This window comes from Phaseolus vulgaris, chromosome 8 (genome assembly GCF_000499845.2).
Source record: "Phaseolus vulgaris cultivar G19833 chromosome 8, P. vulgaris v2.0, whole genome shotgun sequence".
In the NCBI taxonomy this organism is placed as follows: domain Eukaryota; kingdom Viridiplantae; phylum Streptophyta; class Magnoliopsida; order Fabales; family Fabaceae; genus Phaseolus; species Phaseolus vulgaris.
Genome location: NC_023752.2, coordinates 44,405,587 through 44,433,354, shown reverse-complemented (window position 1 = coordinate 44,433,354; position 27,768 = coordinate 44,405,587). Strand labels below are relative to the sequence as shown.

The 27,768-nt window shown below is 34.1% G+C and overlaps 1 protein-coding gene across 2 annotated transcripts in view; it reads left to right on the top strand.

The window, feature by feature from the left end:
- LOC137823575 (sister chromatid cohesion protein PDS5 homolog B) overlaps positions 1-27,768 on the top strand; it is a 31,797-nt gene that overhangs the window by 2,449 nt on the left and 1,580 nt on the right. The window contains exons 6-25 of one of the 2 annotated variants that reach the window (XM_068628764.1): positions 89-305; positions 400-545; positions 630-787; positions 871-1,020; positions 1,092-1,140; positions 2,384-2,575; positions 3,056-3,223; positions 4,404-4,543; positions 5,090-5,210; positions 8,569-8,706; positions 8,828-8,905; positions 17,328-17,470; positions 18,164-18,281; positions 20,337-20,471; positions 22,944-23,137; positions 23,240-23,387; positions 23,469-23,591; positions 23,685-23,774; positions 23,866-24,360; positions 27,183-27,232. In XM_068628764.1, coding sequence (XP_068484865.1) covers positions 89-305; positions 400-545; positions 630-787; positions 871-1,020; positions 1,092-1,140; positions 2,384-2,575; positions 3,056-3,223; positions 4,404-4,543; positions 5,090-5,210; positions 8,569-8,706; positions 8,828-8,905; positions 17,328-17,470; positions 18,164-18,281; positions 20,337-20,471; positions 22,944-23,137; positions 23,240-23,387; positions 23,469-23,591; positions 23,685-23,774; positions 23,866-24,360; positions 27,183-27,232 — 3,053 coding nt within the window. The remainder of the gene's footprint in view (positions 1-88; positions 306-399; positions 546-629; positions 788-870; positions 1,021-1,091; positions 1,141-2,383; positions 2,576-3,055; positions 3,224-4,403; positions 4,544-5,089; positions 5,211-8,568; positions 8,707-8,827; positions 8,906-17,327; positions 17,471-18,163; positions 18,282-20,336; positions 20,472-22,943; positions 23,138-23,239; positions 23,388-23,468; positions 23,592-23,684; positions 23,775-23,865; positions 24,361-27,182; positions 27,233-27,768) is intronic. The other variant, XR_011083149.1, reaches the window with a different exon arrangement.

Sequence of the window (27,768 nt, the reverse complement as noted above, 5' to 3'; positions counted from 1 at the left end):
TATTGTCTACATGTCCATTCTGTTTTTTTTTTTAAAATGTATTGGTACTCTTACTTTTTTTTGGCTGTATTTGCATTTGACTTTACAGGCTGATGAGGTTGATGTTCAGATAAAAGCTATAAATTTGGTGGGGAAGCTTTTTGCACTTCAACATCGTGTTGCTCAGAACTATCCTCTTCTTTTTATGGAGTTTTTGAAAAGATTTTCTGATAAATCTGTGGATGTTAAGATTAGTGCCCTACAATGTGCTAAAGTTTTCTATTTAGCAAATCCCTGTGATGGTACAGAATCATGTGATATTATGAGTAAGCTCCTTGATAAATATTCTTCATTGATAGTACCTTGTTTGGTTCCATATTCAATATTCAAATGTCCTGATAATTTCGTCCAACTGAGCAGCTTGTGTTGAAGATCGATTATTAGACTCTGATGAACAAGTGAGAAAGCAGGCAGTGTTTGTCGCCTGTGATATTTTTAGTTCAAACCTAAAACTTGTTTCATCCAAACTACTATCTCAAGCCACCGAAAGACTTCGGGATATAAAGGCATGTGCTGTGGAATTTTGTTTGCTTTCTGAAGGAAAAAATAGGGACAATATAGATTCCTAATAATTTGTAATGCTTTTACAGATAACTGTTAGAAAAAGTGCCTTGCAAAAGTTGATCAGGGTATATCGAGATTACTGCAAGAAATGTTATGAAGGTAGCATGGAAATTAGTAATCACTTTGAAGAGATTCCCTGTAAAATTATGAGGCTGTCCTATGATAAAGATTGTAAGGAGTTCAGGTCAGTTTATGAATTCAAGATTGCTAGTTGATTCAAAGTTAGAGTTTTCTTGTTAGAAGTGAAAGTTATTTTTCATTGTTCAGGTTCCAGAACTTGGAATTTGTTCTTTCTGATGATCTATTCCCTGAGGATCTTCCAATTGAGGAAAGGACAAACCATTGGATACACATGTTTTCTCTTTCCCGTTTTCCTCTTGAAAAGGCGCTGGATATTATTTTGGTTCAAAAGAGAAGGTACTAATACCAACATGGTGTGAACAGGATCAAAACAGAGTATTGTTTATAAATTGTTCCTTTCTTTTCAGGTTCCAAAATGAAATGAAAAACTATTTGACTATGCGGAAGAAAATGAAGGTAAAAGTAAAATAGTTGGTGTATTTACTCATTATAAGGTGACCTTTTAGTATGTTTTTTGTTGGACAGAAATAGGTGGAATACTTCAGTAAGTTGTTAATATATAGCTGATTAAAAAGGCATACATAAAATCAAACTAATTATTAACGAGTAGTGAGTAGAGACTAAGGCTTGCTATTTGTTAGTAGAATATTTTATGTAATTAAGTAGTAGAGGCTTCCTACTTGTAATTTTAGAGTGATTGACTTGGCAGTAACAAAACATAAGTTTGTTATTACAATCTTATGTATGTAATTAGGATATATTTTTTAGACATATGGAGCAAGAGTGATGATTATTAGAAACGGACTGGGCATAGGTCACTAGCAAAAAAATATTAAAGGGAGGAGGAATGTCCAAGTCTTATAAGTAACAATTTGCCCATATTCTACAGGACCTTTTAATACCCTTTACGCCCAGTACCTGATATCTTTAGATATTTCTTATATTTCTAAACACTAACTGACTCTCTAAATATTCAACTCTGTAACTGTCAGAATCCTTTGATTTTTGCTGGAGAAAATATTTCCTTGTACAGTTTTAATTACATAATTAGGAGATTTAATTACATTCCATAATTAGGACGATTAATAGATTGATAGTATATTTTATATTTAATGTACACAATCATTGATCCTTAAAAATTATAGGGATAGAATCATTGTGTCCATCACAAATTAGGATTTTCAATTATTAAGTTTTTTTGTATTCTATTTAAGAGCAATTGCTCCTCTATGAATATTATCAGAAACAGGTTTTCTGATAGTAACTGTCAGAAAGACTTTAGTATGATATTAGGAACAAATAGAGCCATATTTACTTTTTACAACTAGCCTAAGGGAGGAGGATTTCCCAAACCTTATAAAGAATATTCTGCTCATATTTTTAGCTAGCGTGGAACATTTTCTAATGGTTCTCTTTATAGTGGGAGAATCACAACTCAGGAGGGTCTTTATAATAAAGGTTTAACTTGTGCACATGATTGAATTTCAGCCATAACAATTTGCTCATCTTATGGGTTATATTTTTTCATTGACTTTTATTATAATTTTTTTACTGAAAGTCAATCATTACTTTTTTCCCCAATTGGTAATTAATAGTTAAGAAATTGTATGATGGAATCAGCATAACATATGGTCATTTTTATGTGTTCTACCTATGATTTGATAGCTTGATAATAATGGAGCTTGGTAACTATTTTCAGGAAATTTGTCTTGAAGAAATGCAGAAGAAGATTGATAGTATGTTTACAAAATTGGCAGCATTCTTCCCGGATTCTCACAAAGCTGAAGAGTGTCTGCATAAGTTAAACCAAATTAAAGATAATAGTGTGTTTAATTTACTTGAACAATTGTTGGAGGAACAAGACTTCACCATGATTGGACAAACTATGAAAGTATGCTGTTTGGTTCCCACTTATGCACACAATATTCTATATCAGAAATTTGAATGAGTTTTTTAATTGAATGTCATGCATAGTGTTCTTTTGTGTGTGGTCCTGTGAATAGGGAAGTGTTAACACTTCTGTACAATTAGTCATACCCTAAACAGTTCTCTTATGATTGAAAGTGAATTAGTTTTGCTGGATTAAGGGTTGAGATTCTCATAATTTTTCTTTCGTTGCTCTTCCCTCAGTAACCTTGTTTTCTCCCTAAAAGTAAGTGACTTGTGTGATGATTATGCTTCAGGAGTGTTGCAAATGAGAATATGTAATGATTGTTTTCATGTGTCAAGTTTCTCGAACTTTTCTATACATCCTGTTGAATGTTCTCTATGTATATTTTTAATCTTAGTATTCTGTATGTATTTATTTTTGTTTTTGTATAACCATCCATATTCCCCATTTTATGTCTTTTTTTTTATATTTTTCTTGCAGGATAAACATCTGGTAATGATTGGAGATTATGAGTTTTTACGTCCACTATTCTCCAAATGTTCATCCAACATTTTCGGCTCAGAGCATGTCAAATGTATCTTAGATTATCTTACCAATAATGAAAATGGAAATAGGAATTTGGAGGATTCTTCTGCTAATCTTCTGCTGGTAATACAATGCTTCTTAGTCGATTTTCATACACTTTCTTCAATATAGTTAGTTCTGATGTAGACATTTCAAGAGAATAGGGAACTAAGAATTGGAAGAATAGGAAATGCTAAAGAATGAATGGATTCCTAATGTATTGAATTAGGAAAAAGATACAGAAGTTTACAAAATGAGTCGGACAAAAAAATTAAGAACTCAGATCACAAAGCATCCTTTTTTATAGCTAAACTACTAACTGTTAAAGTACCAACATAAAAACAGAAAAACAAAGTAACTAGCTAAAAAGTCCCGTCCTGTAACAAATGCTCCCCCTTCACAGAATCCTTGGAGGCAAACTCTATTTGAAGAGTTTTCCTTTGAAAAATCTTTTCCTCGAGTTTGATGGGGGTGGCGTTAGAGTAAGTACTTTGTTATATTGGGTATGTACTCTGTTACAACTGTTAGCTATTACTACTCTATTACAGCTGTTAGCTATTACTACAGTGTTACAACAGTTAGCTATTACTTACTACTATATCTTTTATTGTAAGCAGTTACCTATAAAACTCTTGTAGGCTTTTTATTTCATAAGTGAAATAACACAGTTCAGTTTGTTAACAATGTTTTCTATTGTTCTGTTCCTTTCACACAAGTGCATTCAAAAGTGATATTTTACTATGGTTTTGTTATGTTGGCCAAAGATGTACTCATCCTAGAAGTTTATGCAATAGGAAGAAGGCTTAACGCATGATATGTTTGTTTCAATCCTCTTCAAATGAAATATCTTCAAGCTTGAAGAATAACAAACCATAGATTATTGGGTTTGGATTTTTTATTTGTTTAGGATGTCATATGAGTCTGCTTATATGTTCATTGTAAGTTAATGTTGATGAGGAATGAAAGTGTGATCAAAATAATTTAGATATCTCATGAATGAACGTATGTAGTGCAAAAGCTTAATCCATCAGGTTTCAGGAATGGTTTTGTGTGTTTTCTTTATCAATGTCGTCTCTCTGTCAGTAATTAATTCAAAAGTAGAGAAGGTTTTTGAATATGAAGTGATTTATGGCTACCCTAAGAATATTAAATTATTTTTGCTATTAAAGCCAAATTGAATCAAACCTATTTGTTTGTAGGAGTCAAGCAGTAGTCTTTAATTTGAATTACTTGATAAATCTTGCCACCATTTTATTTGAATCAGGCTATTGTTCGATATTTCCCCTCTATGGTGAAAGGTTTGGAAAAACAGTTCTTATTGTTGTTGGAACAGAAAAGTCCTGTTAATGACAAGCTGATTGAAGTTATAGCAAAGGCAGGCTGTCATATGTCTTTCAATCATAGGTATTTTCAACATATGTATGCTAAATATTTTTACAGAATTACACGCCAGATAGTCTGCTTTAATAAAAACTACCATTGTTGCTACTATTTCAATGAATACTTGTATTGCATCCAAATGTGTTTTGTTTTAATTTGAAATATTTTTTATAAAAGAGTCCTGTGTTGGACTTTTAAAGGTTTGATCTGTAACTTATTTTCATGATAAAAACAGTGGCTTTTTCCTGGACTTCTGATGCATCTGGTGGGGTCTTGCTTTGAGACATTAAGTAATTTATAGATACTTTGTATTCATGTTGTCAGCTTGTTAATTTTCAAATTTTGTTCTCTCCTTTTGTCAGATTTTGCGGCTTCTCCAATTATGTAAAGTTGACTAAATGTACTAAGAATCTATAATTATGATTAAGATAGTAATTTTTTGGAGTTAAGTTGAAACTTTTCTTTTAGTTGGAGAAATGTCAGCTTTGAGTTAACCATTCGAAGTAAAAGTCGATGAACTGATATTTGACTGCCTTCCTAATTTAGTTTCCCTGTGTTTTCTATATGCAGTGATATTTATCCATTTTTAAGGAGACTTTGCTTGGATGGAACACGCAGACAGGCCAAATTTGCTGGTTCTGCGATTGTTGCTTTACGTTTTGAACAATCAGTTTTTAGAGAGTTATATGAGGTATACATTTTTTGTGTGAATGCTACTTCTAACTATATATTTGTTATTTTAGTTTTTTAGTGAAGAAAACAACTATTTATGTTTAACAGCTACCAACTGAGAGACAATTTTTAGTTTTATTTTTTCCTATAGTACATATTAATTGCTCAGGCATCATCACTTGAAGATTCTGAGAGAAGCAAGATAAACTTGTAAAGGAAGAAACTGATATATGTTATTATTATTGGTTGTGAATAGTAAGATTACACGGTTCAATGTAACTGGACACTAACTAATTGAATAGGGTGATGAACTAGAGAGAGAAATACAGTACAACAATGCTAATGATAGGATCCCGTGAACCCTTAACTATATTCTTTAACATATCCCTCTCAAGTTGTAGGTGATTGGACTAAGGGTGGAAGGTTACACATCTTCCGCTTATTCCTCAAATTGAAACCAAGTGGTAGAAAGGGCTTTGGCTAGAATATTAACACATTGCTCAATAGATGGGATTGGTAGTATCCTAGAGGAAGTGCTATTGACATTCTATATTAGAGTTAAGAGAGAGAGAAAAGAGAAAAAGTAACTTTTGTATTGATAAATTGTACAAAGGAAAACAAGGATTCTCTTTATACAGGGGTTGTAAAGAATAACTGATGAAAAACACCTATAATAAAGCTAATATCAAATAGATTACAATTATAACACCTCCCGTGAACTCAAGGTGGGTGACGATTAACAAGAAGAGTAACCACTTTGAAAAAGTAACTTTTGTATTGATAAATTGTACAAAGGAAAACAAGGATTCTCTTTATACAGGGGCTGTAAAGAACAACTAACAAAAAAAGGTATCTCCTTAAAAAGGGTAACAACAATAGACATATAATCATTCGGTAGTTAGAAAATAACATTTGTATACTTTTTGAAGGAGGGAACATCTCTGAAAAACACATTTAATAGCCTTTGCATAAAGTTTTTCTAACCCTTGAGAGACATTATGAACAAAAATATGTACAATCAAACACTTGAGGAGAGACATGAAAAAAAGGATCATTTGGAAAAATTATGGAGTGAAATTTTTTGATTTTCAAGATAGGAAGAAGACATTTTATTTATTAGAAAACATGTAGTGAGGACTCTATCTCTCCGATGATAGTGAGGAACATTTGGGTTTAGCGTTAAGGAGCATGCAAGATATCCATTCTTCCTCTTCACTATTCCACTTTGTGTTGGTGCGTGGGGACATGTAGAATACTTTGCAAGGATAAAAAAGAAGAAAACTCAATATAGAAATAGTTTTTAGTGTTGTAACTTTGGAAGATTTTAATTATTTTTCCAAATTGGTTCTTAAACTCGTTAAAGGATGTGAACATGGACAAAATTTAAGATTTATCTTTTATTAAATAAACCTAGCTACATTAAGAAAATTCATCAATGAAGGTTACAAAATATCTAAACCCAAAAGATGTCCAAGTGTTTGAATGAATGGTAGAAAAAATTGAGTTACATCTTTTTTTTAGTTTGTACTTCCACAGATTGAGAAATACATGTTGACATACTTGTTGTTGAAGAAGATTTAGCTTGATTTTTAAAATTTTCAGATTTAAGTCTCATATTCATGGTACTCATCACAAAACTTCGAATCTCCCTTTTCAAATTTAGACATATGGACTGGCTTGTCTTGGAAAAAGTGTAAGGAGTAGTAACTTTCTTGGATATGACCATGCTCTTATAGTATGTGCATTTAGAATGTCCATTCCAACTTCTATGTCCACCATAGTTGCTTTGTTCTCCTCCTCTATCGTTGATGAAATTTCAATAACTTCAGTTGATTTTTCATCTTTTTCCGAAGTAGGGACCTGAAGAAGTCTAGTGACTAAGTTGTCCATTGAAGGGATCTTTTGGCTAACCAAAATTTGTTCACATGCATGATCAAAGTATGGATGTTGACTTCTCATAATCATGACCATGTATAACTTAACAAGTTTTTCCGGTTAATATCCTCCAATGAGTTAATTACAAAAGCTCTTTTTAGTTCTGCTATTGATAGACCTAAATACAATACAATTTCATTTTTAGTTTACGTAGTTCTATCTCAAATAACTAACTTATACAAAAATTGCATATAATTTCATATATTTGTATATATTAAATGAAAAATTAATTCTTTAACATTATAACAGCTCTTCAACCCCCTTAAAATGAGGAAAAAATGACCTAGTTTATGTGTAGAAGCCCGTATCCATAATCACCCATGCTTCAAGTTTATTTGATTGTTGTAAAAGGTTGAGAGTTGAGTAAACACTTTGTTTCCTTCTTATGGCTAGTGGCTACTAAGGGTGGCAATGCGGGACAGGTCCAGCAGGCCAGCCCCCGCTTTGGGAAACAAAGGGCCAACCCACTATTTTGGCCCATTGACCTGCTTAGGCTTGCCCTGCATAACCTGCAATCCTTGTGGGCCAGGTATGGGGCAAGACGAGCCAACCTGCATAATAATAAAAAGGGTGCTTCTTCCTGCATCCCATCAAATTTCTTCCTGCACCCCATCAATTCTAGAAATTGAGTTATGGAAGGTAAAGTAGCTGTTCCAGAAAGTTTATTCTAGAATATTTTCTATTTCTCTTCTAAATTTCCATTTTCGAAATTAATTTTTATGTTATGGAAATTAAATTCCTAAATTGATGAGGTGTAGGGAGAAATTTGATGGGATGCAAGAAGAAACACCCTAATACAAAATTGCCTCCTCCAACTTTTGTTCTTATTAATGTCATGTCCCAGTCCCCCCACATGCTCTCTTGACTCCTACTATTTCTGCCACCCTAAATACCTTTTTAGTTCGTAGTGTGGTAGGAATATTAGGGGAATGTAAAGTCATTGGAGAAATTATTAAAATGAAAACAAATTAAAAGAGGTAAAATGTGGTCCCTAGCGATGCAAATTGATTATTGTCACACCAACACTACCACCATGCAATTTGCAGACAAGATAACGCTTGTTTTTTCTATATATATTACAAGTGCATTAATATTTATCATTTCTAATAGAATTTTAATTTTCTTATGTGGGCTGACCCGCAAGACCGGGGGCCATGCCTTATGAGGGGTGGGCCAACCCGGTCCACATTTTGCAGGACAATACGGGGTGGCCCAGCCAGTATTGCCACCCCTAGTGGCTACTAGTGAATTGAAGCTATACCTGTTACCATACAGCCGTATTTGCATGTTGGTTGATTTGTGAAAGCTCAAATTGCTCCATGAGCATACTTCAATCTGTCTATTGACAGTTATAACTTAAAGCTATTTGTTACTAGTAGGTGATTTGCTTCTTAACACTGACAATTAACATTATCCCTTTCTGTTTTTCTGTATGTGCCCAGGAGCTAATTGATTCTTTATATAGTGAGCGGAATGTCCCTACTATTTTGCAATCTCTGGGATGCATTACACAATATGTTTCCAATTTTGAAACTCGAGTTGAAGAGATCACGTCATATATATTCCAGAAGATCATTCAAGTACTTAAATTTAATAAATTGTCTTGCTTGTTTAATTTATTCTACTAGAGCACCGTTGATATTTTTGGAAAATATATTAGCTGTTTGAATTGTTCATGAAATAAGTTGCGTCTTTGATTAGATGGAGCATTTGGATGATGGTCATTATGTGACATCCTTGGGTGACACTGCTCAATGTAGCGAATTTTGTCAATTGAAGGTTAGTATGAGGAATCAAATATTGCATTTGATTACAAAGTTCTCATCTGACTATACATATAAATATTTTTTTAATCTGTTATATGTTTCTTGTATATTGTGCCCATATATTGAATTTATTTTCTTGTTTTCAAATTGCAAATTGCAAATAGTTTTCGTAGAAATAATCTCGTCTTTCTACTCACTTGCCCATCTTAAAATTCCAGCCACCTTAAATACTTGTACAAAGCAATTGATTTGTTTGTATTAGCTTATTCTAGGGGCCCAAAAAAGAACTGAAAGCATGACTTCTTAGGTATTGGATTTCACGTTCAGTATTCATACCTTTTGAGGCTTTAACTAAATATTAGGGCAGTGGGATTCGGAAATTCAAGAGCAATAAAATACACATTTGAAGACATCTTTTATTTGAAACTTCAATTAATAAGATGAAGGAGAAACAATGTATTCAACCTACACTGTGGTGCTTTTTATTGATGTATAAATAGGAGTTACAAAATAAGGCGAGGCATTTACCTTAAATCCTTACCCTAAAGTTGGTGCATACAAACAAAAAAAATAGTAAAATAACATTACATTTTAACAGAAGACAATATTCCACTGTTTTTTATATCAGTAATGGAACATATCAGTGACCAAATCCTTTATAAAAATATATCGAAAGCCATAACGGTTTATGGAGGAATCATCATGGACAAAAAAAAAAACAATATGTACATATACATATATAAAAATACAATACATACACATAAATATTATAAAAAAATACACCACTAGTTTCCATCATAGTTCTGCCTTAGTAGAATTTTGATGACAATGCAATATTCAAGACCAATTATTAACAATCTCTTAATAATGTTTTAAATCCTTGATAGTTGTTGATCCCAAAAATGTTATAGTGGGATAAATGCTATTTTGACATTCATTAACAATAAAATGTCTTACATGTCTCAAACAAAACATTCAACTAAATGCAAACACAAGATTCCTAAACGTGAATCATCAATCATCCTTCATCATCTTCTAAATTCAACTCTTTTTTATCATTGTCACCAGTATTACAATGATACATTTCTTTATTGGAAATCAAAATCCAAAAAGTGATCTTTTATTGGAGATTCTACATCGACTATAGATATGACCAAATTATAATATACAAATGTATGTAAACCTCATATTGTAAGCTAATTTTGTAAGATTGAATTAGACTTTAACTCCATTTTGTAAGATAGTATTAGAGCCTATCCTAACAATGTTTGTAAGACCTATTGTGTCACCCATTATCAGACCATTATTAGACCCAGTGTTATCGAAAAATCCACTATGGCGGTGCTTTGTGTCATAGAATGTTGTCATAGAACGAAGATGGTGAAAGTTGCGGAGAGATGATGTAGCAACCAATAAAAAATGAAGGACAAACAGTAGGTGCATTGTGACACCCATGAGATGTAGATTGCACATTGACTAGGAATAAGACCAAATCATAATATATTAGTGGCAAGTAAACCTTACTTTACAAGTCAGTTTTGTGAGGTTGAGTTAGGCATAAACGTACTTACTAAGACAACCTTAATGAATGATCCCTCATTTCTTCACTAAGAGACAACCCAAACGTTTGTTTTCCTTTTAACAAAAGGGGTTGGGCCATACAACCTCACTTAATGCAAACATTATGACATTGACCTAGCTCCGTACCCAGATTACAACAACCTCCTTCATTGTTGTGGAATCACACCCACTAATGCTGCTGCTCATAGTTGACGTTGCCATTGCCACTAACACCACTATTGCAGCTGTCGGCATTGCTGTTGACACTACCCTTGTCACTGCATTCTGTTGAGAGTTTTTTTCTTTAAATTATCTTTATTTAGTGCCACCCACCTTAATTTTGTTTTCTTTTTCACTTTAATTATTTCATGAAAATTTTCCACTATAATTATTTTCTGAAAACATGTCACCTATTTTTCAGCAACAACAATGACCACTGAATAGGACACTTTAAAAACATGCCTCATAAATCTATATTTTACAAGTGGTGGGATGGTTGTTGACATGATAAGCCTAACTAAATCATACGATACTGACTTCTAAGGTGAGGACTATATTCTTATATGCAATAATTTGTCAGTATGACTAGTCGGTATGGGTTCTCTAGTCATAGTTGGGAAGTTCTTGTCTTTGTGTGGTTCCACAATCAAAGCTTGTGGATCACTAGATCACCCGTGTTTCATATATTGCCACCAAGGATTGAGTTTGTTCGCAACAAGTTAACACATCTTAATGTACTGTTCTTTAGTTTTTTATATCGGCTAGCCTTTAATTTTAATATCATGTTTTTCTACCATGCTTTGAAGTATTTTTTATCAAGGGCAAGAAAATCTCTTCCAATGATGTCCATCATCTTTATAATTTGGTTACTTCTACGATGTCCACAAATCTAGAGAATATGGGCTCGTAGACCTATCTCGATAAGCTTCATCACCTGGTGGATAACTTTCCATTACTGAAAACTGAATCAAATACTATCGACTCTTTTTTGTTTCAACCAATGATATGGTTAGTGAGTTGTTGCACCTTTTCACTCAATCAACACTTCATGTTTCTCTTGGATCTTGGATACTTGGTTGTAATATAAAGAGTTTATTGAATTGTGGATGTAATCTCATACATATAGTTGAAAGGAATAGAAAGAAATAGAAGAAGGAATGTATTTCTGATGTGTCTTACAAATGTGATTACAGTCTCTATTTATAGACTGTTTTACAATCTACTTAAGGAAGGAAATAAAGACAATTATAATGGTTGTTTAAAGCTGTACAAATCAAATAAAATCAAATCACTAACAAATCTCTCCTAATAAATATAAATGGAATCTGCACTTAATTACAGCATAATTCTCCTGATTATGCAACACTCCCCCTCAAGTTGGTGAATGTATATCTATCATTCCCAACTTGCAAGTAAGATCTTCGAATTGTTTTGTGGGAAGTCCTTTAGTAAACATATCTGCCAATTGTAGTCTTGACGGGATGTACTCCGTGGCTATAAGACCATCATCCAACTTCTCCTTAATAAAGTGTCGGTCTATCTCTACATGCTTTGTTCGATCATGTTGAACCGGATTGTGTGCAATACTGATAGCAGACTTATTATCACACGCCAAGCCCATAGGAGCTTCATATTTTATTTTAAGGTCATCAAGTATGATCTTCACCCATAATAGTTCACACACCCCTTGAGCCATGGCTCTAAATTCTGCCTCTGCACTTGATCTTGCAACTACATTTTGCTTCTTGCTCCTCCATGTCACCAGATTTCCACCCAAGAACATGCAGTAGCCTGTGGTGGATCTCCTATCAACAATCGATCCTGCATAGTCAGCATCAGTATATACTTTCATGGATAAGTTTTCCCCTTTTTTGAATAACAATCCTTTTCCTGGGGAGGCTTTTAAGTACTGAAGAATTCTATCTACTGCCTGTGAGTGTCTTTCCCTTGGATCATGCATAAATTGGCTAACCACACTAACTGCATAGGCTATGTCTGGCCTAGTGTGTGATAGATAAATGAGTTTCCCCACAAGTCTTTGATATTGTGTCTTCTCCACTTTTGGGTTTTCCTCATCATTCCCAATCCTATGATTTTGCTCTATTGGCACTCCAGTGGGCTTACAACCCAACTTACCAGTCTCTTTGAGAAGATCAAGGATGTATTTTCTTTGAGAAATAAAGATGCCCTGTCTTGAGTAAGCAACTTCTATCCCAAGAAAGTACTTCAGCTTCCCAAGATCCTTCATCTCAAATTGAGCAGCTAGTCTCTCCTTCAAATTTTGTTTTTCAATCTCATCATCACCTGTAATAATCATATCATCTACATAGACCAAAAGTAGAGTGAGTTTACCATTCTGAGAATGTTTTATAAACAGAGTATGGTCACCTTGGCTTTGTCGGTACCCCAAAGATACCATAGCTTGAGTAAACCTTCCAAACCAAGCACGAGGTGATTGTTTAAGACCATACAAGGCCTTCTTAAGTCTGCACACCTTATTTTCTTCATTAACATTACCATAACCCGGTGGAATCTCCATGTATACTTCTTCCTCCAAGCATCCATGCAAGAAGGCATTCTTAACATCAAACTGATGCATCTCCCAATCAAAGTGCGCTGCCAAGGAGAGAATAATTCTGACTGTATTCATTTTTGCTACTGGAGCAAAAGTTTCCTCATAATCGATCCCATAGGTTTGAGTGTACCCTTTTGCAACTAACCTTGCTTTATATCGATCCAACGTGCCATTAGACTGATACTTCACTGTGTATATCCACCGGCAACCCACTGCCTTCTTATCCTTTGGTCTCTCTACAATCTCCCAAGTCTCATTCTTTTCTAATGCCTTCATTTCTTCATTCATGGCTCGAACCCAGTTCTCATCCTCTAAGGCTTCTTGTACTGATGTAGGGATTCTAATAGAATCAATAACTGAAAGAAAACTCTGGTGCTGCATAGAAAGTTTTTCTGTAGACACAAATTGAGATATAGGATATTTGGCACAAGATCTTTTTTCTTTTCTCAAGGCAATAGGTAAATCATCTAGGTTAGTTTTATTTAAAGTGTCCTCAAGGGTCTCATAGGTATGGGTTCTTACCTCCGGTTCGGACAATTGAAGTTGCTGTTCGATCAGGACGGGTTCTTGTTGCCTTCGTTGGTATTGTTTCCCAAAGTATCTGTCCTCATTATTCTTCTCTGGTAATGATGTTGGCATAGGGTCTTTGTCATTCTCCTTAAGAACGGAATTCTGCAACAAAGGAAAAGGTGGCAACTCAAGGTCCTCAGCTTCTTGAATACTCTCCCCCTGAAGCTGAGAACTAGGAAAGAAAGACTCTGTTTCATGGAAGCTGACATCTTTGGAAATATAAACTTTACGACTTTGAGGATGATAACATTTGTACCCCTTTTTGTTGGGGGCATAACCAATGAAGACACATTTGATGGCACGAGGATCTAACTTACCTCGATACGGGCTATGAACATGTACAAAAGCTGGACAACCAAAGACACGACTCTGAAGACTAGTTAACATGGGAATAAAAGGATAGAATATGGTCATAAGTTGAATAGGAGTAACACCCTCTAGAACCCGAGAAGGTAATCTATTAATTAAATAAGTGGCAGTCAGGACGGCTTCCCCCCAGTAAGATTTTGGAACAGACATTTGGAAAAGTAAAGCTCTAGTTACCTCAAGGAGATGGCGATTTTTTCTTTCAGCAACCCCATTTTGTTGAGGAGTGTCCACACAGGTTAATTCATGAACAACTCCATTTTCCTGAAGAAACTTTGAAAGGTTCTGGTTGACATATTCTCGTCCATTATCAGAACGTAATCTCTTAATTGGACTTTCAAATTGTGTTTGAACCATTTTGTAAAAATTTACAAACAAGTGAAAAACTTCAGACTTATCTTTCATAAGGAATATCCAGGTAACGCGAGTACAATCATCAATAAATGAAACAAACCATTTTGCACCCGAGATATTAGGAATAGATGAAGGTCCCCATACATCAGAATGAATAAGATCAAAAGGTTTTGAACTTCTATTATTATTCGAAGGAAAAGTTGTTCTATGGTGTTTAGCAAACTGACAAACATCACAATGAAAAGACTCAACCGATAATTTTGTAAATAAAACAGGAAATAAGGATTTTAGGGTACTAAAAGGAGGATGTCCAAGACGTCTGTGTTGAAGCCATATTTGAGAAGATGACCAAGATTCAGTGCCTTGCTGAAGACTAGAAGTGTGTGCCTGTAGTTTAGCACATTTTTTAGTTTCTTCCTGTTGTAAGTAATATAACCCGCCCTGCTCTTTAGCAAGTCCAATTGTCTTCCCCGTGGCAAGATCCTGAAAAACACAATGGGAAGGAAAAAATGTCACTGCACAATTTAAATCTTGGGTAATCTTATGAATTGACAAGAGGTTATTAGATAGGTTGGGAACATGAAGCACATTTTTTAAAGGGAAGGAAGGTTGAAGGTGGATATTACCACGACCAGTAATGGGGGTATTGGAACCATTAGCTACAGTAATATGTTGGTTATAAGACAAGACATTGTAGGATGAAAAATAAGAGGAATGAGGTGTCATATGATCAGTAGCACCAGAGTCTATAATCCAGATATTCTCAGTACCAGAAGCATTAAAGGATAAGAAACTAGAACTCTTACCACTCATGGTTAAAGAACAAGAGCTAGTCTTACTAAGAGAGTTCATGAGAGCTCGTAAACGTTCCAACTCTTCTTTGCTGAGTGAGGGGACCTCCTCTGCTATTTGAGGGAAAGGTAAGGTCGTACTTTCAGAGTCAGATGATGCTTGATTAGCATGCCTTTGTATGGTACCTTTGAATCCTCCAATACGTTCCAAGACCTTCTCCTTTCCATGAAGTTTGAAGCATCTTTCCTTAGTATGACCTGTCTTTTTACAATAACTGCACCAACGATCTTCACGATTAGCCTTTGTGGGAGGCTTTCCAAATGAAGGAAATGAACCTTTTATAGGTCCCTTGCCAGTCGCCATAGCTGAACTATCACCAGAGTTGTTAGTACTTAGAGCTGAACTATCAACGGAGTTGCCCCCATCCAACATTACTAACCTCCGAGTTTCTTCCCCTCGTACAATGTGAAAAACCTCTGAGAGAGAAGGGAAATTTTCCTTTCCCAAAATCTGAATCCTAATTGGATCAAATTCAGGGTTTAATCCAGAAAGAAATTTAAATATGCGTACCTTTTCAAGAAATTGTGTTAGTGCAATACAGTCATCTGTGCACTTCATCTTCAAATTTTGATATTGATCTAATTCGATCCATAAACCATTCAACATACCATAGTAGTTTGTTACTGAAAGGCTCCCTTGGCTGGTATGAAAGATCTTGTTTTCTATCTCGTACCATGCTGCAGTATCTTTTTTCATGGAGTATGTTTGACAAAGGTTTTCCCAAATCTCCTTAGCAGTGGAGAAGAACATACAATTTCGGCTAATCTCTGGCGTCATAGAATTCCATAACCAGGTCATGATAAGAGAGTCTTCATCGTCCCAGTCTTCATATTTCGAATCAGTTTTGGCTGGAGGGTTCCCTTCTAGGTGACTCAATTTCTTCCTTCCTTTGAGAGTAGCACGAACCAACTGGGCCCATTGCAGGTAGTTGTTTCCATCGAGACGATAACTGCTTTGCAACATCGGCAAATCATTGGAGCTAAGAGAGGTTGTGTTGTTAGTTGCCATTGGTAAGAGTTGACCGAAACACGACAAAACTGGAGGTGATTTTTGTTTGAAAAAAAAATGCTGGAAAAAAAAAATTTCAGCAGCAGCGGTCAACGGCGGAGGTCGGCGTCGGAGGTCGGCACGTCGGTTACGTCGGTCGGCACGTCTGTCAACGTCAGTCGGCAGCGGCGGTCGGCTACGTCGGTCGGCAGCGGAGGTCGGCTACGTCGGTCAACGTCGGGCAGCAGCGGAGGTCGGCTACGTCTGTCGGTAGCGGAGGTCGGCGTCGGAGGTCGGCAGCGGAGGTAGAGGTCGGCTATAGAGGTCGGCAGCGGAGGTAGAGGTCGGCTATAGAGGTCGGCAGCGGAGGTAGAGGTCGGCTATAGAGGTCGGCAGCGGTAGTATTTGCAGCAATAAAGGCTGCCTAGAAAAGTATTTGCAGCAATGAAGGCTGCCAAAAAATTGTAGAAACAGAGTCTCCCAGATCAGGAGCTCTGATACCATGTTACGAAGTGGACTTTAAGCCTAACTCAACTCCATAAAACCGGCTCATAGGGTTGAGGTTTGCACCCACTTATATACAATGAAAGGCTCTAATCTCTAGTCGATGTGAGATCTGCAACACACCCCCTCACGCCGAGACTACCAACTCGTGCGTGGGACTATATATTATGGGTGGTCCGATAGCGGCCCGATAGCGGGTGGCACGATAGGCCCAACAAATACTCGCTAGGATAGGCTCGAAATAGCTCTGATACCAAGTTGAAAGGAATAGAAAGAAATAGAAGAAGGAATGTATTTCTGATGTGTCTTACAAATGTGATTACAGTCTCTATTTATAGACTGTTTTACAATCTACTTAAGGAAGGAAATAAAGACAATTATAATGGTTGTTTAAAGCTGTACAAATCAAATAAAATCAAATCACTAACAAATCTCTCCTAATAAATATAAATGGAATCTGCACTTAATTACAGCATAATTCTCCTGATTATGCAACACATATTTATTTATAATGAGAGAATAATTGAATAAGGATACTATCACTTTGAGTCCCAAAACAATAGTTAAACAATGTTTCAAAGAATTGCTATTTACATAAAGATATGGTTTTTGACACATCCCAAAATGGCCTTGTAATTTGTTTAGTTTCATGACCTTGATTTTGCAGATTTATGGGCTGAAAACACTGGTGAAGGTTTCTTTGCATTATGAAGGAAGTCATGTTAAGCGCAATATTAATGGATTGTTGGACATTTTGTCAAGAATGCTACAAGAAAGTGATAATTTCGTTAATATAACTGCTAGCTCCTGGTATAACTTCTATATTTCTGTAGGTCAATTTTATGTATGCCTATCTTTGGGTACAATGCTTTCTTCTTCATTTTCCACTTCTTTGATAAAGTTGATTCCTTGTTTTTACTTACAAAAACCTTGTTTTTTGTTGTTTTCAATTATTTTTTATGAAACATATGCTAGGCATCACTATCAGACTTTCTTGTTTTCAATTTGTTTTACTTACAAATATAAAAAATCATAATGGTCAGATGTTAGTGTAGCAGTTAGAAAGTCATAGATTTGAACTTTTATGCTGTTGTACCAAATAAATTTGAGTGTTATTCTTGGCTTACTTTTTGTGTTTATACAACATCACTTTTTTGTTTTGCTCTTGTATAATAAATATCCATATTATTTCTTTTAAATTCCTAAAACTTAGTGCAGTTCAGCTGGTTCATATAGAATAAGATTCACATACTAAGGATTTCATATTAATCAACTTTGAAATTGTATGTTACAACAATCTATAGTTGATAATTGTTATTTTGCAAAGTTTAGAAGACCTTTAGAAGTCTTGTAGTGAATAGTTACTAATTTAAGTTATGTTCTTGATTATTTTTATCTTTTCTCTCTCTCTCTCTCTCTCTCTCTCTCTCTCTCTCTGCATTGAACTGTTAACATTCATGTGTTAAACTTGCTTATAAATTTTGTTGTGTTTATTGCATGTAGTGAAAATGATAAGGCTCATATTAGATTAGCTGCGGCAAAGGCAATCATTCGTCTTGCTAGAAAGTGGGATTTACATATTACTCCTCAGATTTTTCAGTTTTGTATATTGATTGCAAAGGTATGTATATTGAACTGTCTACATATGAAATAATTCAGTTGGTAGAGGAAGTAGATGAAATTTTAAAGTTGATGACAACATTAATAAAAATTGCTTAGTTTCTAAAATACTAAATTCAATATTGAGATATAGTAACATTAAATTATTAAAAAACACAATACCTTTCAAGATGTTTATAACATTGGCTTAAATAATACAAGAATTCTATTCATCTATTGCTACAATAATAGCTTCTTTGTCTTAAGAGTTGGAAATTATAGTTTCTTTTATTCTTTCAAGAAATTTGGCTCGCTCCAATGAGCACTAAATGGACTATAGTCAAATGCCTATTAAAAGGTGGACTTGTCTAAGTTGAATCATATTCTTGAGGTGGGAAGAATAATTGTTTCTTGTGCATTATTGAATGATTAAAACACTTGTAGTTATAGATGAGGGATAAATTAATTCCATAAGTTTGTGCATTAATTAGGAAAACCAAATGAAAAGAAAAGAAAATAAGGAGAGAGGAAAATACTATCTTATCAAATCTCTAAACATATTGTCAACACTCTCATTCAAGCTAAAAATTATCATATGCTTCTAGCCTATTACTAACATATCCAATTGAGGACCTTGTCAAGATTTATAGTGAAAACATGTAACTCCTTTCTTATACTTGTTTCCATGCTTGAACTTAGTTGAAGTTTGGCACATTTCTCTTGTAAGTTTCAAGACTAAGTCCACATGTTCTTCCTTTTTATATTCATTTTTTAGATAAATTAAATTTGTATCCTCAATATGCAAAGTTGATCCAACTTGTCCTGACTTTTATCCTCGTGTTCTTCTCTATATATTCATTTTTTTATCATTGATCACTCTTAGATGAATTTTAAGCCCAACCTCACAAAAACAGTTTATATGATTAGGTTTCTACCCACGTATATTCTTTAATTTGATCATATCTCATGTCAATATGAGGTCTCCAACACACTCCAACAATTATAAATGTTCCTTCACAAAATTTTAAAATAGGAAACAAATTGAAATCTGGTAGTATTGTAATTATTAAGAACATACCAATTGATATTGAAAAGAAAGAAATTTTATAAATAGGGGATTATTAGGATAAAAATATCGTAATATCTTTGTTTTAATTGGGAAAAACATCCCTAAAATCTACACATTCATTTCATCAAATTTTATTTTCTTTTTTAAGAGAATGTGATTGTTACAAATAGGGGACTTAAGAATCTAATTAGTATGATTGTAATCTATAAATTATTTCTTTATTCCTTGTCTCATTATTCAAGTTGGTATCTCTCAACCTTGGATGTTCTGTTTTTGCTGCCACCAAAGTGTGTGTGAAGCATTAGATGAAGATCATATTAGATGACCTTAAAATAAAGGTAGACATCTGTATTCAATTGTACTGTGATAACATGTCATCCACTGACATTGCTCATAATCCATTGCATGATGGGGACCAAACATAAGGAAATTCAGAGACTTCATTAGGGTCTTGTAGTTACTACCCATGTCCCTACAAAACATTAGTTAGCTAACTTCAGAACATGTCCCTACAAAACATTAGTTAGCTAACTTCAGAAGGAGTGTTGTAAATAAGGGATTATTAGGATAAAGATATCTTAATATCTCCACTGTAATTTGAAAAAATATTTGTAGTATCTACACATTCATTCTGGTAGATTTTATTTATTATTTTATGAGAATGTGATTGTTACAACTAGGGAAGTTGAGAATGTGATTTGTATGATTGTAATCTATAAAATATTTCTTTATTCCCTCCATTATTCAAGTAAAACAAGCCAAACATTGGCTAATGTTTACTATCGTGTTAAAAGTGAATGGAATTTTAAATTGATGTAGATCTTATCTATGCCACTTGATTTTGATATGAAATTTGGCACACAAGGACAAACATACTAAATTTGTGTTTTGCCTGTATTGCTTTTAAAAATTTAAAAATAGCTCTTCCATAAACTATAAATGATTCTCAATTGATTCATTATTATATTTTTTATTTTAACTTTTGTTTTGTATCTTTCCGTATTTCAGGACTCTTCTTTGTTTGTTAGTAGCACTTTTCTTTGTAAGACCCAAAAGTTGTTGAAAGAGCATAAATTACCAATGAGATTTGCTTGTGCTTTTGCTTTGGCAGCGACAAATGGTACTGGCAATCAGCAATATGAGGTGTGTTTATGGGTCCTAAATTTTATGTGTAATTTTTACTATTTTATTTTTTTCTATTCATGTCAAGTTGCATTACTTGTTGGATATTTAATTGTATTCCATGTGGTTGAAATGTTTTTATCATGACTGTTGGTATTATTAAGGCTATGGCAAGATATCTAATGGGGTGGAATGGAATTGATTGGAGTGGAATTGAATGAAACGAAGTTACTATTTTCATCTTTTAGTTTTTTTTATTATTGTAAGAAAAAATACAATGGTTCCATTTTTTGTGAAATTGAAGGGTAAGGAAATGAGATGTATGGAATGGAGTGCTTTCCATAAAGTTTCTCTCCATTCCATCTAGTGTTATTACTAATCGGTTATAGTGTCGCCATGCCAGAAGGTGGTGGCAGATTTTCTGATCACCGCCACAACAAGGCGGTGGAGATGCATATTTCTCATGGCAGTCCATGGCGACCGCTTTTTGCATCATGGGATGCTAACAGGAACGACAATAGCGAAAAAGGCGGAGAGAATAAGGTGGGCAGAGGCGTGCAGGGTCTGATGATCTTGTGTGGCGGCAGCGGCGCAAGGTCCAATGAGCTTGTGTGGCGGCAGTGGCGGTGTGCGTTGTGACAGCGGCAGAAAATGAAGTAGATATATGGGATTACCGTCTTTGTTATTTTAACTGCCCAATGAACCCTAATTTCAAATATTTTAACTCATGAAACACTAATTATTCAAATTAAGTTTTGAATGTGCTGTGTGGCGTCATTGGAAGGAAGCTGATAAACCTAATTGAAATTGCAAAACCTACATAAAACTAGGTTTATTTGGGCCTTACTTGGCCCATTTAAAACATTATAATTATTGCACCTTCACAATTCAAATCAACAACACCTTTATCCTGCCACCACAACACCTTCTCTAATATTTTTTTGAAGTTATCTATACGTATATGTTGTATTTCTTTCAATCGCAATGCTTCCTCCATAAACCATAGTGCACCTTTGTTTCCATAATCTGTGAATTATATACTTCGACTCCATTAAATAATACCTTTATTCCTCCCTAAATTTTAGTTAATACCATTTTTCTTATTCTTAGGCACTGGTCTCTTCTCGCGTAGATGACCTTTGCTTGTCTCCAACCACTACGTGTGGTTCCATGTCTAACAACTTTTTCAGTAACAACTGACATTGAACTTGCCCTTTCCATATCTGGTACCAACTTTTTTATCGAAGATCATTTTACGTCTCCCCTCCGAATTGTGTAAGTGTTTGTGTTTCTCTCTTCAACTCTAGTTTTCTCTCTCCTCGATGTGTGTATGGCAACATCAAGTGTTGCTCGATATGAATAGTTAGTTGGCAATAAGTTTGCATAAGAGATAGGATTATGTTCACCATCTTACCCAAACAACGACCTCCATTGATGACAAAAGATAGTTGAAAGAAGATTAAATATATTTCTGAATGTGTTTACAAATGTGATTATAGTATAAATTTATAGACTATTTACAACCTAATTAAGGAAATAAATAATAGATAATTAAAGCTATACAAATCAAATCAAATCAAATCACTAAAAGATATTGAATTTGTCCTAATAAATAGAAAACATAATCTGCAGTAATTATGGAATAATTATCTCCTAATTATGCAACACTCCCCCTCAAGCTGGTGAATGTATATCTATCATTCCTAGCTTGCAAGTAAGATCTTTGAAATGTTTTGTGGGACGTCCCTTAGTGAACATTTTTGCCAATTGGAGTTTTGAAGGAATGTACTAGATGACTATAAGACCATTATCCACGTTCTCCTTAATGAAATGTCGGTCTATCTCTACATGCTTTGTTCGGTCATGTGGAACTGGATTGTGTGCAATACTGATGGCAAACTAATTATCACACGTCAAACCCATAGGAGTTTCATATTTTATTTTGAGGTCATATTTACTTATGGGGTTAAGGTTGTTGATATCCTTTTCAAACCTTATAAAGTGGGTTGCAGTCACTTATATACTATAATTTGACTTTATCTTTAGTTGATGTGGGTTTTTCAACACATCCCCTCACGTCGAGGACTGAACATCTCGAGTGTGGGACTAGGGTGGAACCCGATAGCAGGTGACATGAGGCCCAACTCCTTGCTAGGGTAAGCTATGAATGACTTTGATACCATCTTAAAGTATTGGAATTTAAGTTTAACTCAATCTTATCAAACCGACTTGTAAGGTGAGGTTTACACCCCGCTTATATACTATAATTTGGTCTTATCTCTAGTCAATGTAGGTTCTTCAACATGATTTTACTTGAAAGAGATAGTGTAGGGTTTTATTTCCCATTACAGCCTTACAGCCCTAGAAGAAAGCCTGCAATTTTATCATTATTGTTTTTTCTTGATATGACATAAATTATATTCTAGAACCTGTCCTATTTTAGGTTATGCTTGTGCTGATTAATGGTTTGGTTATTGATGGTGCTTCTTTTAGAACTACAAGTATATGGCAGAGTTTATAAGGGATTACAGTATAGTAGCCCATAAGCGAGAAACTTCTGCTACTCAAGGAGTCATCATTGATTACCCAGCATACATTTTGGTCTTCTTGATCCATGTGCTTGCTCGGAGTAATGACTTTCCATTTGAAGTTTGTCCAGATGAAAAAATTTATGCTGACGTTTTCCGGTAATATATTGCAGTTATTATTCTTCATATTTTAGTTTTAACAGTTATGGCATATGAATATACACCCTTAGATGGTGACACATCTTGGTTGCTTCTTTGTAGTCCACTTTTCTTTCTCCTGCAGGCATTAGTTGATATCAATATTGTTAATGGTCACCTGAACATTGTCGATGATGCTTTCCAACATACAGTTAGTATTTTTCGAGCAATCAGAATGGTTGAGGATGCTGTTGATGCACAAATGACAACTGTAAGTTTTTTTGAGCTTGTTCTTCAATAATTGCTTGCTTTTTGTTGTATGTAAGATTTATTTGAGTTTTATGAAATGCAGAAGCTGCACATGCTGGCTGAATTTGGGATATTTACATTAAACGAATTAAGTCACGGTGGAATCTCCAAATTGCAAACACCTGGAAAAATTTTATTGCCTTCATCATTATATAGAGTGACTCTCGTAAGCTTTCTTGAGGATGCTTTAGACAGAAGATTTAATTAGTTTCTAATTTATTTATTTTTAGCTTATACAGTAAGTTGTTTTTAACTGCAGACTACTTCAAAATGTCCAAAGTCTTTTTTTGATGAAAATTTTCTAAGGAGAGTTTTTCATGCACTTAAGGAAATTACTGTGGCTCAAAAGGTACGTTTTTTGTAAATACAATTGTCAATAATTGTTTCTCATTTTTTTTTTAATGATGCCATTCATTTTTATTTTTATCTCCTTTTTTTAGGGGGGTGTTGGTGTGATTGATGCAAAACAGACTGCAAAAAAACTTTCTAAGCATGGTCATAAGGGTAAACAAGATGTTAAAAAGTCTAATATTAATATTGATGGTGTACTGGACTTGGCATCTAGCAAACCAGATGATTTGTCGAGGAGAGAAATAACAAATGCTAAAACTGCGAAGCCAGACATCCCTTCAATGAAAAGGAGAAAATGTGTGTCTGTATCTTCTCCTGGTTCTGTTGGTTTGCCTGAATGCTCTAAGATCGCGAAGCAACAAAAAATACCATCAAAACATTGTGGAAAGACAATAGAGAAAAACATCCTTTCGTCAAGTGATTCTGTGTGCTCTAAGGGTTCTCTGTATGAATCACATGTGCAAACCCGTAAATCAAAAAGAGCTGCTGCTTGTTCATTGGAGAATGCTGTGACAAGTAGCAAACATACTGTTGAACCTTTCAAATGTCCTAGAACCAAACGGAAAGATACATGTGACTCAAAGGTTGGTGGGAAATTCGTTGAAATATCATAACTTTAGTATTGTTTTTTTGTGCTCATGAAAGAAATTTGATTTATTTTATCTCTTTGATTCATTTTATTTTATGACTGCAAGTGTTTACTAAACTTTTTATCCTAACAGTTCTTTGTACAGGCTCTCAGCCTAATGCAACTAGGTTATATAAAAATTATAAACAAAAATTAAAAACCATTTATTAAGCTACTATCAATAGCATATGCTTTATAAATATCCTGAAGCTTTAATTATGTTGAATCAATAAGTAATTTAATCATAATGAAGTCACTTGAGAAAAATACAAAAGAATTAGAATGAGTTTGAGAGAGTGAATTTCTCTCTCTTAGGATCTCATGTTTATAATAACTTTGGATACATCTGATAACAGTTCTTTGTACATGCTCTCAACCTAATGGAACTAATGTTATATAAAAATTATAAACAAAAATTATAAACCATTTATTAAGCTACTATCAATAGCATATGCTTTAAAAATATCCTGAAGCTTTAATAATGTTGAATCAGTAAGTAATTTAATCATAATGAGGTCACTTGAGAAAAATACAAAAGAATTAGAATGAGTTTGAGAGAGTGAATTTCCCTCTCTTAGGATCTCATGTTTATAATAATTTTGGATACATCAGATGAAGTGTATGAGAGGGAAGAGAAGAGACTATGAAAATATATGTCTAGGAACTAGTACAACACAAAGCACACATCTTTACTATAAATTCTATTTAAGACTATTTGTTCTAACTTATGTGTCAAACTTGGAACAAATAAATTCAATTTGAGGTCTCACAAGGATTTTGTTAACACATCTACAAGTTGACCATTTGATCCGGAAAACTCAGTGCATATTTTCTTGGACAACAACTTTTATGGAATAAAATGATAGTCAATTTCTATGTGTTTAGTCCTTTCATGGAACAATGGATTGGAAGCAATGTGGAGAGCAAGTTTGTTATCACAATACATCTTCATCAGCTAAATCTCACAAAAATCTAATTCTTGGAGAAGTGAGGGATGCCATTACTCTATACTAAGCTTGAGCAGATGATCGAGCAACAACATTTTGTTCCTTGCTTTTCCAAGAGATAATATTTCCTCCTAGCAAAAAAGCAATATCCTATAGCAGAGCACTTGTCCATAAGAGAACTAATCATTAGACTATCCAAAGATTTGGGTATTCCCTTTATTGTCATAGAGTATTCCTTGTCCTAGAGCCTTTTTGAGATATTTTAGAATACGGATGACAACATTCCAATGATCAATACAAGGATTTTGTCTGAATTGACCCACAACACCAACTGCAAAAGACAAATTTGGTCTGATAATTGTAAGATAAATAAGTTTTCCAACTAGTCTTTTATATCTTTCTAGATTAGAGAAAACTTCTCCTTGATCTATTATTAATTTCTGATTTGGATCCATGGGATAATCCATTGGTTTACAATCAATCATATCTCTCTTTTAGGATGTTAAGAGCATATTTCCTTTTTAGATGTTACCACTAATTCCTTTTATTGGGCTACTTCTATGCCCAAAAATTATTTTGAGATTTCCATAATCTTTGGTTTGAAAATTATTGTATAGGTGTTCCTTTAACGGAGAGATTTTAGCCGTATCATTTCTTGTAATAACTATACCATCAACATATACTATTAACTATGAGACATGATTTTTTTTTTGCAAAAAAAGTAAAATAATTATTTTTTATTTATACGGGCCAGCGAGCCAGCCTGCTCTGCCCCACTGTTGGCTTGTGCAAGTTGCGGGTTATGCGGGATGGCCAAAACGGGTCAGCACACTAGATAAGTGAGTCCACCCCTCTTTTTTTGGTAGCAGGCTGCTGGGCGGCCATCTCTAGTTGATAAGTAATAAAAGGTAGTAACAATGGTGTAGAAAGATTTTATTGGGAATTTTGGGTGTCAAGAGCTGAAGGAACAAAAGACTACTAAGGGCACATGTAGAACATGTTCGACAAAATTAGAATATTGTGTAGGAAGGAAGAACGAAGTTGGTTTAAACAAGGTGACATTAGCATACAAATATACTTGGTCTCACGACAGTAACATCAATATCCTTTTTAAAGTCGAGAATAGCCCAAGAAGACACATTTGATGGCTTTAGCCGAGTGTTTATCTAATCCTGGAAACATCATGGACAAAACATACACAACCGAAATGTGTCTTCTTGATATGAAAGAGGGGTTCTTTTGGAAATAGAAATGAGTAGGTAACTTGATTTTTAAGTGAAGAAGGCATTCTGTTAATGAGAAAACAGGTACTTAGAATAGAAAACATAGTTTGGATTAGCTTTTAACTTATGGGGATTTTTAAGTGAAGAAGGCATTCTGTTAATGAGAAAACAGGTACTTAGAATAGAAAACATAGTTTGGATTAGCTTTTAACTTATGGGGACTTTTAAGATATAAAATCCAACTGTTGAATCTTTTGAGGCAAGAATTCAAACCTTTGTTAAGTTTGTAAATGCTTAATTGCTTATTGAGATGTTATGTGAGAAAGTTTATGAAAAGCTGATATGCATGAGTTGATTTTACGTTCTAGCATATGGGATATGTTTGACTCATTTTATCTCCTTGATTTTTTTTTTCTTTTCGTTTCCTTTAGTACTAGTTGAGAAGATAGCGCTATGCTTTTCTTCTTGATGCTATATAAGAAATAGGTGTAATGAATCCCTTGTTTTGCCTCATTTTGTCCTTACTCGTCTTTTGTACTTATATTATGCTGCTTACGTGTTTCTTGTGGAAACAATTCTTATGAATATCATTTGATTTTTTGATGTAGAAACAAGATATACTAGAAGATGTTTCGAATAAAAATAATTTCAGCCTTCGGTGAGTTTTATGATAACTTTATTATTTCTAGTTTTTTACCCCTTTTTTATTGAAAAATTTCAATTTTCTTTAAAAAGTGTCAAGTTTGGTAGAAGAATATGTCTAAATTCATTAGATCCTATTTTGAGCAACAAATTTGAATCAAATCAATTCAGATTTGTCTAGAATTACATACATTTATTTCTTGTTTCTAGGGATGTTCGGGTTGGGTTGGGTTGGGTTCATCAAGTAGTTATTCAACTTAATTAAAATAGTTTGGCTCGGATTAAGTTCCATTAGAATAATTTTTCTTCAAAATCCAAAATCAACTAAATCAGTAATGAATTCGGTTGGGTCAATGGATACCCAAAAAATTAAAATTATTTATGAAGTTAAAAAGTATTAGTTTTTTTTTTTATCAATGCCTTTTGATATAACTTTGAAATATTTAAAGTATATATGTGTCATCGGTTAGGCCGACTTCTAGACTGTCAATTGAACTCTTCTAGTAATGTTAGATTTGTTTAGTAGTTTGTAGACTAGTCTGTCTATTATTG